This window comes from Syngnathus floridae, chromosome 9 (genome assembly GCF_059516105.1).
Source record: "Syngnathus floridae isolate MCC-2025c chromosome 9, RoL_Sflo_1.0, whole genome shotgun sequence".
NCBI classification, from domain to species: domain Eukaryota; kingdom Metazoa; phylum Chordata; class Actinopteri; order Syngnathiformes; family Syngnathidae; genus Syngnathus; species Syngnathus floridae.
In genome coordinates, this window is record NC_142421.1 from 5148865 (window position 1) to 5167087 (window position 18223).

An 18223-nucleotide genomic window follows, 5' to 3' on the forward strand; every position below is an offset into this window, starting at 1 on the left:
GGCTGGACCCAAACATGATCAGCTTTAAAAATAAAAGATCCTACAGCAGTGGATTAACCGTAACGCCCAACTGCCATTTAACTGGTGGGCTTTGCAAATTGTTTTTTTTTTTTTGCACAAAACGTATGATGTCCGAAAAAGGTCTTAGAGGTACAATGCTTAATTGTCCGGGGGGTTTTAATTGAGAGATGAGGGGGCATTTTAGCTGGACGTGGCAAACGCTGATACAGATGGTCATAATGACTCAGTGGCTACGATGAATGTTTACATACGTATTCGACGCTTTCTGACAGTTGGCATGTCAAAAATGAATAGATGGTAGAGTCAAAAGTGCGTGTCAGTGACACTGCAATTACGCTCTTCATTAATTCAGTCACGGGCAGCAAACAGTTGGCAGCAGGCAAAAAAAAGAGCATCGACATACAACTCGGTGATTCGCTCACGGGGAGCGCATAATTACTGATGACAGCAATGTGCTCAGCAGGAAAGTCATTTCGAGGACTCAAACACAAACCAATGTTGCATTTTAAACTGTTGAATTATTCGTAAGACACTTGAAGACTTGAAATGAATCGCTGAATTGACAACTAATCGATTAATCAGCAACTATCTTAACTATTGTTTATCTTAAATTTGTCCCAATCTATTGATTTTAGCCTGTCAACAATAATTAATCACTGATTTGTGTAGTCATTCATGAAAACAGACTGATTAATTTTGTTTAATCAAAATAAGAAATTTGAAACTTTCACTCTTGTCGAATATCATTTGTTGTTTTAATGTTTTTCTATCACTAACTCATTCTAAATGAACAACGATAATTGATTAATAAACAGTAATAAAGGATTCTTTTAATTCTTTCATGCAAAATAAAATATCCAATGGAATTATCAATAGAATAATCAATTCTAAAAGAGTTTGCCTTCTCTCGATATGGTGTCAACTTTATTTTATCTATCTTTTAACATTCATTATTATTGCAACTGAGCTATATACTACTGAGAAGTGTAAGATAGCTTCTACTACTGAATACAGAACATTTAAATACATTATTAACATATTTTAATATATTGGAATTGAGTTCTACAAAAAAATGTCAGCACATTCATAATAATAGACAAAATACAACTGTAATAGTTCTAATAATAACAAAGCAAGACTTCCAGAAATGTGTTCTTAACATTTTCCACTATGGGATAACAATGATGCAAATGTTTAAACTGTCAAGATTTGTGAAATCCATATAAAGCCATCATCATCCCAATTTCCTATCGAGTCAAAATATGACAACAAATGCTCGTGCAGAGAGATGGGCGGCTCCTCCCTCCACAACGCTTATGTCACCTACTCCTTATAACCGTCGGAACACGCAGGTGCTCCAAAACTGCCCGCACTGCCCCCTGCTTCACTTTCCTCTCTGATCCTGCGCTATGAAGAGTCTGAACAACCGTGCCGACAGCCACCTGTCCAGTCAGGTGGAATGCGAGTTGGAGAACATGGGTTCGTGGGTGAACCAGGGTTACATTGGCGACTCGCCGCCCTTGCCTCGAGTCGTGAGCACAGACTACAACCCGCAGCCACTCTTCCAGGGTTCCATGGAGAGAATGTACAACGTGGACATCCCAGGCCCTTTGCCAGAGGAACCACGCTCGGCCGATAAAATCCTGGTGAAGAAACGAAGAGGCTGCTGCTCTTTCATTAAAGGTAGGACTATTATGAACTGCCTCTACTTGAAAAATCCTCTTTACCAAGACAGTGATCTGTCACAAATGTTGTGTTTGATTGATCCGAGAACAGAACCATTTCCTTCTTTTCAATATTCTTGGTAGGCTTATGGGGTACGACATTGACTGAGAACACCTCGGATAACCGGGAACTGTTTGTCCGCACGACTCTACGGGAGTTAATGGTCTACGTGGTCTTTTTGGTGGATATTTGTCTTTGTAAGTAATCAGATCGACACAATGAATGTGTTTGTGCCTGAAATGTGGTTATTTGAAATAGGTGAATGATATTTATTTAGAATGTGATTAGTTTTAGGTGCATACAAGCAATGACTAACAGTAGGCCCATGTTGATACAACAAATTAATTTTTATCCCAAAAGATCACTTAGTTTAGTCCAGTTTGTTTGACCCCAAAATTTAGAACTGTAACAATAATTCATGATAAATATTTTAGACAAATCTGTTATCACGTGAGCAAGGCTGTCCAAACATTTGACTGGCACTGCAAATCCAAAATTGACCGATTGATTATAAAAAGGTTAAAGTGTCCAAAAACTGGCGCTTTGAAAAAGAATTGAGAGCCTGAGTGAAAACATATCAAGGAAATTGAGATGGTTGGCTTACCCCCAAAAAGTCCTGCCATCACAAATGCCCCCCCCCTTTTGTCAAGCCAACCATTAGTCATGAAAGGGCCATGACCACAACCCTTTTGCCTTTTAGCGATAAGAGCATTTGGCCTCATCTTTTGTTTCTTTGTTCATGTAAACGTTGACATTGTTTGATGAGGCTATTTGCGTCAGGCCGGCGTGCTCTCTCCTCAAACAAATTACAGCCTCTAATCTGGACCCATCTGATGCTTGCAACATAAATACATCCAAAGAACAAGTGTCCAATAGACGGCGCGTCTTATCTCGGGAGCGCTGAATGGACCGAGGTTTAAGGCGAGCCTGAGCAAAGGCAGATAAGGATCGAGGTGTTAACAACGTCACCATGTTGTCTTTCAGTGACATACGGTATGACGAGCTCAAGCACCTACTATTACACCAAAGCCATGACTGATCTGTTTGTGAATACGGCCGGAGAAAGTGGGGTTAAGTTTCAGTCCATAAGCACCATGGGAGATTTCTGGACTGTGAGTATTTGTCTCGATGGATTTCATCATCAGTTGGAAGCAATTTTGATGATTTCAATTTGTTTCTGTACAAACAGTTTGCTCAAGAACCATTATTGGATGGCCTCTACTGGACTAAATGGTACAATAACCAGTCCCTGGACAGTGGAGATCAGTCCTTCATCTACTATGAGAACATGTTGCTGGGAGTTCCAAGGATGAGACAGATCAAGATCAAGAATAACTCCTGTAAAGTTCATAAAGACTTCCAGGATGAGATCTCAGGATGTTACGATGTCTACAACGATAAGAAGGAGGATGATCTCAACTTTGGTCTTATCAACGGCACGGCGTAAGTCACACCTCCTCACGACAGATTCGCACTGCACTTAGTCTTCTTGAGATGTTTATCCGATCTTCCTCTGTAGGTGGAACTATCACACTGAGAAAATGATCAAGGGTTCCTCCCACTGGGGGTTGCTGACCACCTACAGCGGTGCCGGATACTACCAGGACCTGGGTCGAACCAAGGATGAAAGCGCAATTGTACTAAAAGAGCTAGAGGAGAACCTTTGGCTGGACCGAGGAACCAGGGCAATTTTCATCGACTTCTCCACTTACAATGCAAACATCAACATGTTCTGTGTCATTAGGTACAGACTGACATCCAAATTGATTGATTGCTATCCCAATTTGTGTTTGACGTCAGTCTGTTGACAGGTTGGTGGTGGAATTCCCGGCAACTGGCGGAGCTATTTCTTCCTACCAGATCCGAACAGTCAAACTGATTCGCTACATCAACTACTGGGACTACTTCATCCTGGGTTGTGAGATGATCTTCTGCTTATTCATCCTCTATTATGTTGTGGAGGAGATTCTCGAGCTTCGAATACACAAGTTCTCCTACTTCAAAAGCATTTGGAACATTCTTGACATAGTAGTCATACTGGTAAGAACATTTTGTTGAGAGCAATCGTTCCACGTTTCAATGAGCTTCAAACAATGACCAAGTTTCTCATTTCCAGCTCGCCATTGTTGCCATTATATTCAACATTTTTCGTACGGTCAAAGTGGACAAGTTGCTCAGCAAATTGTTGGACCAACCCGAAATCTATGCTGACTTTGAGTTTCTGGCATTCTGGCAAACACAATACAATAATATGAACGCAGTCAACTTGTTCTTTGCGTGGATCAAGGTAAAATACTAGAGTAGGACTCTCAACTTTGACATTTGCCAACATTCCAAACTACTCTTCTTGTCTATGTAGGTCTTCAAGTACATAAGTTTCAATAAGACAATGACTCAACTGTCTTCTACACTTGGTCGCTGTGCCAAAGACATTGTGGGGTTCGCTATAATGTTCTTCATTGTGTTCTTCGCCTACGCTCAACTCGGATATTTACTCTTTGGTACAGAAGTAGAATCCTTCAGCACCTTTGTCAAGTGCATGTAAGTGATCTATCCAAAACAGCAACTTGAATCTGTATTGTGTGTGAACTAAGCAGTCTTTCTATCTTTTTTCCTGCAGCTTCACCCAGTTCAGGATTATTCTAGGAGACTTTGATTATGACGCAATTGATCGTGCAAACAGAGTCCTTGGACCGATTTATTTTGTCACATACGTTTTCTTCGTTTTCTTCGTCCTGCTAGTAAGCCGTCCTGCTACGCGAGTCATTTGCAAGGAAAATATCAGTGTGTATGTAGAGCTTACCGTTTTATATCTCTTCAGAACATGTTTCTTGCCATCATAAATGACACATATTCCGAGGTGAAAGAGGAACTGTCGTCCCAGAAAGATGAGCTCCAGATCACCGACATCATCAAACAGGTAACAGAAATTGCTGTGAAATAGAAAAGTTAAAATATGATCTCACATGGTCTGGGATTTTACCAATCAGAGTTACATGAAGACATTCATGAAGCTGAAACTTAAAAATGAGAAAATATCAGACGTCCAGAGAGCTCTACGCGCGGGGTCTGGCGATATTGAATTCAAAGATTTTAGAGAAACTTTGAAAGAGTAAGTGGAAAAGATTAAGATTATTCCTTGCAATAGTAAAGTTTTAAACACAATTCTTACCAATCTGATCACAGGATGGGACATGCTGATCATGAAATCTCTGCAGCTTTCTCACAGTTTGACCGTGATGGGAACCACATTCTAGATGAGGATGAACAGGAAAAAATGAAAACAGAGCTGGAGGAAAAAAGGGTTTGTACAGTAACATGCTTTGACCTAAACGACATTCTAATATCTTGGCTTGTCATGCGATGGAACAAAGAGACCAATCAAACTTTTTCATTTTCCCAGGATGCCCTTGCTGCTGAACTCAACAATCTTGGAATGAACTATGGGAAAAATTTAGGGGAAAAGCCTCCAATGATCTTAAATGACCAAAAGAACAACGCTGATCACACATTTATGGACCGAGAGCAGTTTCTAAGGTCACATTACTGTAATTTTGTACCTGATTATAAACCACACCTGCTAAAATTAGGGGGACATCTTTTTTTGTTAATATATAAGATGCACAGGACTATAAAACGCAGGTGTTTTAATGTTTAGTTGTCATTTATAAGAGAATATACACAGAGAATTGTTAGGAAAAAAAAGTTTCTTTGGGGATGCCTACCTTATATTAACATAACGTTTATTGACAGAAATGAAGGAGCTCTCCAAACATACATATATCCCCGCAACGACCATAATAAACTTAATGTGCAGAGAACACTAGCAACAGACAATAATAAATAAAATGGGACCACTTACAGGAGTAAAGTTGGCAATGCGATACGAGCTACACGTAAAGCCCGGGGGAAGTCGCGACCCGGAAGTAGAATACACGAAAAAGTGCGACGCAACAAGATGTTATCAACAATAGCTTAGTGCCCTCTAGTGGTCGGAAGAAACCCCTACAGTAAATGCAGCAGCTCTATTTCGTTCGTTAAAAGATTATAATAATTCAAAACCGGCATCATGAGCATTTATTTTGTCAATGAGGCTCTGTGTAGAAAAAATTCTTTATTTAACTAAATAGCTTGTGTGAATTGAATTATACAACATTATTCAAGTCAATTTACCTTCTCTTCTCTGTTAATTCCAGATTGTCCAGGCAGGTTCTCCACCTTCAAAGTGCCATGTCCAGCATCACAGTGAAGATTGAGTTGATTTTGAAGAAAATTGGGATAGAGGACATAAGCGAACTAAACAAAACCAATGGAAAGTCGGTGACCAATCACATTGTGAGTAGAAGCAAATTGCCCATAGATGTGGTTATTTTGTCACTGAAATTTGCATTTAATCAGACATTACAGTACAGTATAAAAAATGACTTGACTATCAATCGACAACAAAAAATAAATATTGCAACCAGCATGTGAATGTATATCTCATTTTTCAAATTACCTAATGCAGGCGGATAAAAATGCCTCAGATGGGAGCATTCTGCTTTGTGTGGACCGAGGGACAAAGCCCGCGCTGCCGTCAGGAAGAATTTGCCCCATCCCCACATATGACTGTCACATGTGATAAAACCTTGAGTTGATGGAAGCTGTTTCATTAGGGATGAAGAAAAAGTTACAGATCAAAAATGTTAATGCTTTAAAAGTAATATATCTTTGCTGAAAATATGCTCCACTCTCATTTCAGCATAGAAATCTTCAACACTTTGGTGCGTTTGAGCTTCGAGCGGGTCACATTTCTTTAAAATATGCGCTGTAAATAATGTATTCATTTTTTTATTTGCTTTCTAGACATCAGCACTAGAGGTAAATATAAAATGTTTAAGCTCAAATATTTAAACAACTACAATGTTAAGTAGATTCTGCTACATATTAGAAGTGTGTACAATATATTCTTGTAAGGCAACACAGCATAACAGATGAATGCCTAAAATGATAGTTGCCTATTTTACCATTTACCCAAAAAGTTGTCAACTTCTTTACGCAGTACAGTGAAGTGTGAACATTTGTTGTTAATGTGCAATCAAGGGTTTCATAATTATTGAAATCTGCATTAAGGTGTGTTGGTAAAATGTATATGCGGTTAAATAAGTGTCTAATAAACATACTATTCAGATTTGGTTTCAATGTGTCTTTATTTCAAGTGACTAAATTTTTTTTCTTGCTAATGAAAACAATTCCCAGCTTTTACTAAACATCTCTTGTGTTTTTTCACGGAAGCAAGTTGTCATTACATTCAATATCTTATGCGACAAATAGAAACGCACTTTCCAATCGTGCAGTTTGAGCTAAAACATCTGCTTCCTGCTACTTGAAGAAAATGACTAAATCCTCAGCGGACAATTCAAAATCAAGGGGCACCGCTCTATGACATTGCTGATATTTATTCACCGATGACTTTTCATAACATCCGACCCTTAGTTATGTACAGTATTGAAGCTGCATAGAGTTTTGCAATTATTCTTTATTTTGTCAATTGTTTTGTTCATCCAAACAGCTCTAAACACCACCCCCAGAAAAAATATAAATAAACCATCAAGTATGTCTACTATTACACGTGATAAAACAAATGGCACATTATTTCAAGCCAAATGAAAGGGTGCCTGGTTAAACTTTACGTTTGTTCACCAAAGATCACCAAAAGGGCAAAAGTAGCCATATTTACAAATCCTTCCACTAACATGCAATAACCCAAAATGAAATTAGGCAATCACATCTTAAAGGAAGGACAAAAGATCTATTTGTCTTTACAAAGGTGGGTGATTAGAAAATGCTCTATAGTCAGGGATTGGTCTGCGAGGAAGAATGAAAAAGAAAAAAGACTTTATATTCCTCTAGGAAACCAGCCCAGAATCAGCATAAAGATTATCTGTCAACAAGATGATGAATTATTTTCTTGAATTTAACACTTCAATTCAATGTTGAGCCTATCAAAGTCGAGACAGGTTCACTAACATAAAATATGTCAAACGCTAACTAAGAACATGCTGTTGATCTCTCTGAAGCAGAAAAAAAAACTTGCTTATAAAAGTAAACAGATAAATTTGTCGTCATTATTTTTAAAGCCACAGCACTTCAAAAGAAATTTTTGTGCGCCGCAAACTATTTCCGGAGTTCTATTTACAAAGCACTTTTCATTCCCATCAAAAAATGCAGTGACTGTTGGGTGTTAGCTGAACACCGCAAACGCTGTAAGGTTGCCGTGGTGCTGGTTAGAGGCGACACTCTGGCGTTGTACAAACTTAAATTAAGAACATCAACTCAGACTTGTGGCATTTTATTCCCGACAGTATCAAATAATAGAAAATGCGCCAAGCATAGGCAGCGCATAAATATTCTAACAAGGACTACAAAGAACCAATTGAAAATATTTGATGTTTTTTATATTTGTTTTTTGGGAAGTGTAAAGAACATGGTTGACGTATTGCTGCAATTTGAGGTTTCAAACAAAACTATATTTGAGTGACATTCTAGCAAAAGGCACAAATATAGTTTTGGATGTACAGAATGATGATGGTTTTATTTGTACATGTATTTTATTTGTATTATTTTATTTTTATTTATTTATATTTTTACTCAAATTTGAAATTGGGGAGCGTTTTGGGGGGGGAAAACAACAGGCAGGTTCCCTACCTGTGTATTAGTTGAAATGTGCATCATAAAAAAAAAAGTTACTTGTTACTTGAGGCAAATCGATGCGTTATGAGTACGGTTTGACCAGAGCCGGTTCTCCTCAGTAAATTTGGACCAGCTCACTGTGTCTGATAACCAGTCATGTTGAAGTTGGTCATGTTAGACACGACTGAACTTGCGGAACCTGAAGCCTGAGCTGATTGAGAGCCGAATCCTCCGACCCAGCCGGGTGACTGGGACTGTCTGTGAAAACAATCAATGATAAGCAAAATTGCGGAGAAGCAATATTTCGAAAATTCGTTCCAATTGTGATGTGTCAGTCTAACTAAAGGTTGCGTGAGTTTGGTACATACTCTACACCAAAGCCTTGTTGGTTCCATGACTGGCCATACATGTTGTAGGAGGGAACTTGCCATCCATTAGACACATACTGTTGCCCATATTGCTGCTGCGGACTTCCATAGAGCTGATTCCACTGCCCCCACTGACCATATTCAACCTATGACAAAAAAAATCAATTCACTCAATCAGGAGCAAACAAGAGACTTGACTCCAAATGATGTTCATTAAACCAATATCAGAAGATTTACTGTACCTGCTGCGAACCTTTAGTCATGTCAGGAGATTCTTTGCCCCAGTAGCACTTCACGATGTGTCCTTCGATGCCCGTGCCGTTAACTGACACAATGGCATGGGCAGCACTGTCATGGGTGGAAAACCTTTCAAGGAGAAGAGCCCATCAAGCAATTTCATTCCACACAGAACTTGGTTGACATCTAGAGGCCAAATGGTGCAACTACCTGATGAAAGAATATCCTTTCTCTGGGAAGACTCTGATTTCCATGATCTGTCCAAATGGTGAGAAGGTCTGCCGCATTAATGTATCTGATATCATTGGAGAGAAAAAGTACACTCTTGTAAATTTCATCAAAACTGACAAGAAATCCACTAAACACTAAATAAGAACTTGCCTGATAATCCTGACTGGATACCTCCACAGTACACAGTACAGTTCTGTGGACTGGATTGGCTCACAACATCATCGAACCGCAATTGTTTTGAGCCATCTGAAACAGAAAAAAAAACCAATTGGAACACACACCAAAAAAAAACCTTCACACACAATTTCCTTTCCATCTAAACTTACTGTCCAGTGAATTTTTGGGAGCAGGTGGTTTTCGTGTTGCCCAGTTGGTCCTGATTTGGCGTCCTCCGAGCCACTGCCCTCCCATGTGAGCGATGGCGTTCTCCGCATCCTATAGAAACACATCAACAAGTTGAAACACAGAGTTCACCCAATCCATTGCTATATATTGATATATGGTATTCTACAAATTATTCTCTTCATGTTATTCTCAACAAAGTTATGCTAAGAAATTACTCAAGGTACAGTTTGAATGTGTGTGTAACTTATATGCACGTCTAGATTTATTTTCGCCATAAAGTAGAGTAATAAACAGGAAAAGAAATAACCTTTGATCTGTGTTGCAGCACTGGAGCCTTACCAGTTTGTTGTAGAAGGACACAAATCCATACCCCTTTGATTTGCCTGTCGCCATGTCCTTCACAACACGAGCATCTCTGGAGCAAAATGTGGAAAAAAAATGTCAGTGAATCTTCCAGTTAGACGGCATTATACTAAATAAAAAAACAAATAAAAAAGGAGCCACGCAAGACACACTGAATTGTGAATCCACTACACTGTCCTATATTACTGGTAGCTATTAGGACCCTGAACTGAGTGCTGACTCACTGACTCAAAAGCAGGAATTAAGTATACATGCAATCTAGATTTTACACAACTTAAGAAGTATTAAAAATTAATTGCCACAATAGCACCACTTTTTCCACTACGTAGAATCTCATAAAAAATATGCTGTACGCTATCATGCATTCTTAAAAAAAATAAAAAAAAGTAGAAATACATAAAGAGGGGAAAAAAGGAATAAAATGGCATACATGGCTAGATTTCTTTATATTCCTCGGTCAATTCTTTACCACCAATTGGAGTATGGCATTTGGGGAGCTGCAAATTTTGAGAAATTGACAATTTTCAGAGACTTTGGAAGAAGACCTTAACACGACAAAACGTAATATACACTTGAAAATGAAACACTTCAAATAGAGATTTAGAGGAATACATGTCATATTGAATGTGATCATCTATACTATATCACGTTATGACAGAGCATCTACAAATAAAGACAAGAGGAAAAATGGAATAAATAGAGAAAAAAAACTACATCTGAGTCTCCAGAGTGCACAGTTCCTTGCTGTTAGCCTTCAAGCTCCTGTCCAATCCTATGAGCATTTCTGTAAAATAACCAAAATGCTATTACTTGACTGAGACCCACATCTAAAGGCTGTTCACGTTCATATACACGGCTTACATTGCGCTGACACTTACCATCAACTAAATATGCAAAGAAGAGCAACGCTAGCTGACATAATGCAGAAAAGACACTTCATTAAGTGATGGGTCATCAACAACTCCAAACCGGGCTGATAATTATTTTGAGTTAACAAGGATTGGTTAGAGGTTCAGATGCTAGCTCAAATTATGTTGGCTGACACGCACTGATTTTTTTTTTTTTAATCATGATAACCAACACTGTTGAAACAGAGCGAGATGTGATTTGACAAAAATGTCATTTACTTTTAGAAATTATAGACACTATTCATAATCATTCAAGTTCACAATCATTAACACCAATGTTATCTGTAAAAATAACATCTGAAGTAATTTTAATATTCTTGATCTATATGTGCAGTATAGAAGAAGATTGCTTGAAACACACTTACGGATGTCATATGAGGCCCTGGAAAATAGGAGTAATCTGTATAAACTCATTTGAGATTATTTCCTAAACGATAAACGCCACATTTGTGGGAAAGCTCTTAAAGATGAGAATCTACACTTTAATCACATCTGGAAAAAAATTCAGTTTCCCATGAAGGCAAAAAAACAAACTCTGGCGCCGCTCAAACTGTAATTCAGAATTCAAAATTAATTTACAGTGACTAGACAACATTTGAATAAACCTGCAGAGGTACGCATTTGTTATCCATCCAACTGATCTTTTCAAAAACACTTTACAGAATTTACCACGGGAAATGCTTTTGTTTGTTGCCATTCTTTTATGGCTTGAAAACACCTATCAATGTCTGTCTTCTGTCTTCTTAATGAAATGTAACATTTTGAGTACAGTACTGTATATATAAATATTACTCCTGAAGCCATATAGGGTTTATGGTGACAAAAAACAATTCGTATGGAAAAGCATTATTGTTAAATCTGTAACAATGGGGGAAAAAAACAAAACAAATTAATATTAAAAAACTTACGAGATTTTCCCAAAAGGTGCAAACGCAGCCCTCACATCTTCAGTGGTGATCTCAGGGCTTAGATCACCCACAAACACGTGGAAATGATCTATGACACCACAAAAACAATGAGGAAAAATATCTAACCGTTTCAGTTTCAGTAAATAATTGCTTAAAATACTTACTGGATGTGTCTTTCTTTTGGCTACTGGGAGTGGTGGCCCAATTAACTTTGACTTCCTGAAAATAAAGGTAGTAAACATTTCATTTTCTAACCACCAGGCTGGCACTTTCTACGTCAGAATTTTCAAAAAGACTAAATGTGTAACATGAAATATATCCCACCTTTCCAAGTATTTTTCTTCCATTCATGGCTGCTAGGGCTGCTGCAGCATCTCGGTGCTCAAAGAATTCCACAAAGCAATAGGGATCATTGGTTGTATGCTGCAAGATAAAGTGTCAGACCAAGTAGTTAATTTAAACTTCAGTTATGTTGTATAACTTAAATGATCACCTCAAATTATACCCATATTTTTTGGCATAAGGTTAAAATTAAATCACAGCCCAGCTCCGGATGTGCAGGTAAATCTGCAATTTCCCTGGAAACGTTTGTAAAAGCACTTATATCTAAATTCATTTTTTGTATTTATATTCTATAATCATACATAGATGCAAAATAGGTTGACCACTTACCTCTGTGATCATTTTACAACTTTTACATGGCCCTATTTGTGTGAAAAGTTGTAAAACCAGAATTTCAGTCACATCCCTGGAGAGGTTTCCCACGTACCTGGAAGAAAACAAGTTATTTTACACTACTCAAACAAGTCATATATATCATCAACAAAATAAGTAGTGACAATATGATAAAGGTTTGTGTGGAGTTAACCTACAGGGGTCAACGTGCTTGTGTAACTCGTTTCATTCGCTTGACAGTAAAACAACTCGCCGGGCTAACGCTGCTAACTTGACATTTGCCATGACATTTGCAGTAGTTTGACGCCATTCACTGTTACAAAACATATTCTACAAGTTGTAAAGCGATATTTTTTAAAAAACACGGTTGTCCTCAGCTACATTGTTGCCTGAAATACAAACCAACAGCTGATTTTGTGTTGGCAGCGCAAATTAAGTTAGCAGCTGCTTTTCGAAATTAGCACAGCAAACGTTTCGTTTTGGTAAAACAATTGAAACTTACAGTGTTCTCGGGTAGCAATCGTCGTCCATTCTTGATGTCGACAGTTACCAAAAGCAATTTAAAAAACAACGATTTTTTGGTAAGCTTCTGATTTTCGGTTTCGCGGCACACTATGTCAACTTGCTAACTAGCCAGAAGCTAGCTAACCGGACACCAGGTTTACGTCATGCTATTCGCCACGGGTTACGAGAGCGCATGCGTATTCTGTGACGGCACGTATTAGTAAAGAAAAAATAAACTTTTGTTAAACTTAAATATCTAGATATCGGATCGCAATCTTTTTTTATGTGCTTATTTATTATGAGTGAAGCCCCCTAATTTTCTGCTTACTTATCAGTGAGAAAACAACTTTTCAAGGGGGTTCCTATTCTATAAATCCAACTATAAATCAGAATGGTTAAAAAAAAAGGGAATTAGAAGGACATAAATGGGGCAATGGGTAGATCAAATTCTGAAATGATGAAACGTGTTTACTGCGCGTGTGTTTGTGAGGGGGGGTGCTGCGCGACATTGGTTAGCGAAGCCATGCCTCTGTATCCAGCGCTGTCCGCCCCCAGCATTAACCCAGCTATTTCGAGAAACTTCCAGCCCACTCTCCCACGTCACTTGAAGGAATCTTTAAAGCGTCCGTCGCCGATATTAAATGTCTCAGTGCTGGGCAGCCAGAAGCATGAACGGCATGAAGACGCAGTCGCCAACAACGACGATGGCGAATAACGACAACGACCCCTTGCCCCTCGGTTGGGAAGTCAAAATTGACCCCCAGACCGGTTGGCCCTTCTTCGTGGATCACAACAGCCGCACCACAACCTGGAACGACCCCAGACACGACACGAAAAAGGTAACGGATGCGCGAGAAAGTTGCTGTATTGAGGAGCGTGCGTTATGACATCTTCATCATGTTACCAGCCGCTCCGACCCGTTAACTGATCCGAGTTGCGCAGTTCACGAATGCTGCTGACCGTAGGCCATGTTTGCCCCCTTAACTCCCCCACGCATTCCCCTCACGAGCCTTTTCGAACGGATCACCAACCCTGTTTTGTCCCCGCGTGCTGATCTAACGACATAATTACTCGGTGACTCATCCTGCAGTATATGTAGAGACCACCTTTGACTTCTAATATCAATTCCTGTATGGCGACAAACACTGCGACGTCCTCATATTAAACTTTTCCCTTACAAGGTATTGCCGCAGGACCACTGTGGCCAGGGCTGCAGTCTATATGTTGGTATTACTGCGTATTTATAGGATGCATGGAGAAATAGTGAGATTTTGATGGATTGACGAGGGACAGAAAAAAAATCGGCTCGCATGCTGCCACTTGTTAATCTTCAGTGAGACGTCGCTGTCGAAAGCAGAAGCTGCTGGAAAGACGACAGCTGTCAGTGGATAAAATGGGTGCAATGCTGTTGCCTGTGAGCACCGTCGCTTACTCAAATGGCAGAGGGCGAAGGGTCACTCCCAGAAATTTCACAACTTTTGTTTTAGATTGAAAACAGATGAAAAAGGTGCCTAACCATCTCAATGGCAGTGGAATGTAAACACAGAATTTGTTTTGACGTCTTTGAGATTGGTTGTCAGTGGTTACTAAGGCAGAAAGCAACAAACTATGAATAAACCTGTTGCTTGTATTCCAGCCTGGCTGTCACTGGCAGTTGCTTTAAGCACTTGAGTTATGCGGTCAACAATACAAAATAGCATTTAATTGCAAATCCACACGAACAGTAGCTGTTCCTTTGTGTGATTATGGTCTGTTTGCATATGAATGTGTTTGGGGGTGGTCCATGTTTTAATGTCGTTATAGGAAAAATCATGAGTCAGAGAAAGCTGTTGAACACCTGAGCACAGAAAATATAATAACACATTAATCATACATTACAGAAGCGTGATTGTTAATTGAAACCCGTAAATTCTCTATGGGCTTAAAATATCTTAATAGAGGAGTAGGACCTTGGAAAATTAATGAGGTCCGAATACCACCTCAGATGTGACATAGGAAAAAATAGCTTATCACAATAGAGCATAATTATTTAGAAGTCAAGAAAATATTTATTGACCTAATTAAGGTTCTTGTACATGAGTTTGTCTGATTTACTATTGCATATTTTCATGTGTACATCAGGTTAGGGAAGTGTCTCCAAATGGACCCAGCACACCACCAGAACCAAGCCCTCAGGAGACGCAGAAGACCTTTGTAAAAGAGATGAAGCACCCCATCCTTCGGCCTGGTTATGTCCCAATCCCAGTCTTCCATGAGGGTGCTGATCTCAAACAGCAACAGCATCCGTGCTATTCGTACATCCACCCAACCACCGCGCAGAATATCAGGACAGAGGGGCGGATACCTTCGCCGACACCGGGGTTTCATTGTAGGCCTAGATCGCCTCTCCATGGACCTGCTGACAACTGCTCTACGGGGCGTGGAAAATCCAGCTCTCCTGTATCGCAAACAGCGGAGGTTAGTCAATAACAAAGATCCGTTCTACTTAAGTAGTTGGACTTTGCAATGAAAATAAATTAATTTTCTATTGTATTCAAGGTTTATGCTGTCCCGCATAACCAAGTCCCACGGCCCAGCAGCACTGGTCTCCAAGCAGGTTACATCCCCATACCAGTAATCCATGAGGGTGGAGGAGGCCAAACACAAGCACAGCCTCAGTTAAATCAGCGCATCCCCTATGCAGAGCATCAGCAACCCTTCCACCACCGCCTTCAGCAAGACGAATGGCCCGCCTATTCTGCAGCAATGCAGCCACCTCGAGAAAGGGCCTCTCCCGTATTGTATCCCCAGCAACGAGACATCGCTGCTATTCACCTACCACATCATATCAGAAGTCAGTCACCTATTGTAACACAGGTTCTGGGTGAAAGACCACAGGTAATTATTTTTGGACTCGCACATAGACTTGTAGTTGATGTAGGTCCAGATATGAAAAATATTTAAACTTCTGATTGTCCACAGCATGTCATCATGAGAGAGCCACCTCAGAAAGTGGAGCAGGAACAAGTGAGCCCTCCGCAAAAAACAGAGAATATCCAGGTTACACAGCCTTTACGCACAGATGGCGATGGCCAAAAGGCTCCTTTTCAACAGCCTCAGCAACATCAACACTTCCAACAACCTCCACCTCAGCAACATCAACACTTCCAACAACCTCCACCTCAACAACCACAGCAGTCGGCGCAGGCATCGCCTCGACCATCGCCTCAAGCATCGCCTCAAGCATCACCGCAGTCCGAGCAATTACCACAACACTTCCCTCCGCCCCATCAAGAAGAGCAAAACACCGCCGACGTCATTTTCCAAACGCCGTCGGAACCAGAAGCGCATGTCGCAGCGGCGGCCGTTGCCACAGAAGTCCCACCTGTAAAGGTAGAGGCCGAACAACCGCCTCAGTGTCCCGTCCACCCGGGTTTGGCCAAAGTACAGAAGATAGTTGAGCGGGTTGCTAAACTAGAAGAGGAGGTGAAAAGCTTTGAAGGAAAAAAGAATGATAAGAAATATTTGTTACTGGAGGAACTGCTGACCAAAGAGCTCTTAGCGTTAGACTCCGTCGATCCAGAAGGTCGCGGGGACGTACGGCAGGCGAGAAGAGATGGAGTCCGTCGCGTGCAGACCATACTGGAGGGACTGGAGCAACTGGAGGAGGCCCCCACGAGGCCTGCCTTGGCGGCAGGAGACAGCCCGGCACCTAAAGGAGAGCCCAGCATGATCACCAAGGAGAATGTTGAGATGGCAAAGGAGATATCCTAACAAGAAGTGTTTGTTTGTTTGCTCGTCAACAAAATCACACTCTGCTCAGTATTTGTGAAAGTTGCATGCGTTCATTAACAGTCTTGGTATTTCTTGCCATTCACCACGTAATCGACGGGAGCTCTGTGCTGTCATGTTTTTTGAGATGACATCGTTGCCTTCAGTATTGTGCCAGTGTTTTCATAATAAGACACCAGTCAAGAGCGAGGTGTTGACAAAGTCAAATTTGATGAAGAGGCCTTTATCGTACAATAAAAACAAAAGTATTTTCTTAATGAATGTTATGTCTGTATTCAATATCGTATGAAGCTTTTCTCAATCCAGTCGGCACATTTGTAAACAGTGCATGAAGAGTGCAAACATTTGGAGCTTTGGAGCTAAACTCGCTGCAAAATGTTGTCAACACAAAAGCATTTCCCCTTTATTACAATGTTGGAGTTGTTTTGTGGCATAAAAAAATAATGAGTTTGTCATTTACGATGCTGCTTTTTGGTACCTGAGTTATTTTTGTCATCTTTGCACTTCATCATGGAAATGTATCACACTGAATGATCAGCATCAATTTTGAAATATTTGTTTCACCAATTTTGATGTGTTTTGAGTGTTTGTATAGACATTGGTTAATGTGTCATTTCAATGCAATCTATCAAGTATTTATATTTCACTATATAATATTTTATTATATTTATGAATGTGGACCTGTGACGTGAGGACAATCAGTACTTGGTGCTAATAAGGAATCAAGAGTTCTAGATTGTAAGAATGGTCTTTGAAGAAACACCAAAGCCACAATCTGTAATGTCACAGACAAAAAAAATGCCTTACAAGTGCAATACGACACCAAGCTATCTCTTGAAAAGTGTCAAAATTTGCTTTATCATTAGCCTCGCACAATTTGTGTAATGCCTTATCACTCTCACAAATTACGGATTGTGGCTTAGTATCACAGGTGACGAGTCGCAGAAAAATGCATTGTTGAAAGCAAGTTATATTGGTATAGTTGAAATAAACCGTATTTGACAGTAATTCTGACTAATAATTTCATCCACCAAATTCAAGTCATTTAGTAATTAAGTAAAAAAATATACAGATTATGTACTAAAGTTTGACAACAAAAATAGTACTCCCCACAATGCCCATTTTAATTACTTGGCACAATGGGAAAAAATGCACACACTTATAAATATGGTACAACAACAACATGTCATGATGATCTATTAGCTATTTATTAATCAATCAGAATTGTTATTATATATTAGGACTCTTTTTTATTAGTCCACTCCTTATAATCTTGCCAGGTTTGGTGCATTTCAAGTCTTCTAATTATAAAAATAACAATAGTGTGTGTCATTGCCCAACTGCTTTGTGTATTTCCCCAAAGATGCATCTGAGTCATAGTTGAGAAAGTGTGGGTGAGTGGGAACACGAAAAACTACTAATTGCGAACATTCACGTTACAAACACGTAATAACACAGTAACAACACATTTCCAGTAGGAACTTTCCACTCCCAT

The 18223-nt window shown here is 39.6% G+C and overlaps 4 protein-coding genes across 4 annotated transcripts in view; 2 read left to right on the forward strand and 2 right to left on the reverse strand.

Annotated features, from left to right (window-relative positions):
* The window catches only part of dnajc12 (DnaJ (Hsp40) homolog, subfamily C, member 12), a 33919-nt gene extending 28255 nt beyond the window's left edge, over positions 1-5664 (reverse strand). Inside the window, exons 1-3 of the mRNA XM_088384275.1 lie at positions 5609-5664; positions 4919-4999; positions 4550-4679 (exon numbers count right to left, since the gene is read on the reverse strand). The gene's annotated coding sequence lies outside the window, so the exon portion shown is untranslated. The remainder of the gene's footprint in view (positions 1-4549; positions 4680-4918; positions 5000-5608) is intronic.
* On the forward strand, positions 1395-6677 carry pkd2l1 (polycystic kidney disease 2-like 1). Its single transcript, XM_088384269.1, has 15 exons — positions 1395-1704; positions 1830-1943; positions 2731-2858; positions 2936-3189; positions 3266-3490; positions 3558-3786; positions 3863-4033; positions 4106-4287; positions 4367-4487; positions 4568-4666; positions 4737-4858; positions 4933-5050; positions 5150-5283; positions 5943-6081; positions 6254-6677. Exons 1-15 carry the CDS (start codon positions 1431-1433, stop codon positions 6365-6367), a joined length of 2424 nt encoding a protein of 807 aa, XP_088240395.1. The 5' UTR covers positions 1395-1430; the 3' UTR covers positions 6368-6677.
* A 239-nt stretch (positions 6678-6916) lies between these two features.
* tial1 (TIA1 cytotoxic granule-associated RNA binding protein-like 1) lies at positions 6917-13148 on the reverse strand. Its single transcript, XM_088384272.1, has 12 exons — positions 12956-13148; positions 12451-12547; positions 12103-12201; positions 11943-11997; positions 11779-11866; positions 9939-10014; positions 9581-9689; positions 9405-9500; positions 9234-9318; positions 9029-9152; positions 8787-8932; positions 6917-8676 (listed from the first exon to the last, which is right to left on the reverse strand). Exons 1-12 carry the CDS (start codon positions 12982-12984, stop codon positions 8553-8555), a joined length of 1128 nt encoding a protein of 375 aa, XP_088240398.1. The 5' UTR covers positions 12985-13148; the 3' UTR covers positions 6917-8552.
* Positions 13149-13469: 321 nt separating this feature from the next.
* Positions 13470-17736, forward strand: bag3 (BAG cochaperone 3). Its single transcript, XM_088384271.1, has 4 exons — positions 13470-13796; positions 15079-15414; positions 15496-15834; positions 15919-17736. The coding sequence occupies exons 1-4, from the start codon at positions 13599-13601 to the stop codon at positions 16708-16710; spliced, it is 1665 nt and encodes a 554-aa protein (XP_088240397.1). The 5' UTR covers positions 13470-13598; the 3' UTR covers positions 16711-17736.
* The last annotated feature ends 487 nt before the right edge of the window (positions 17737-18223 follow it).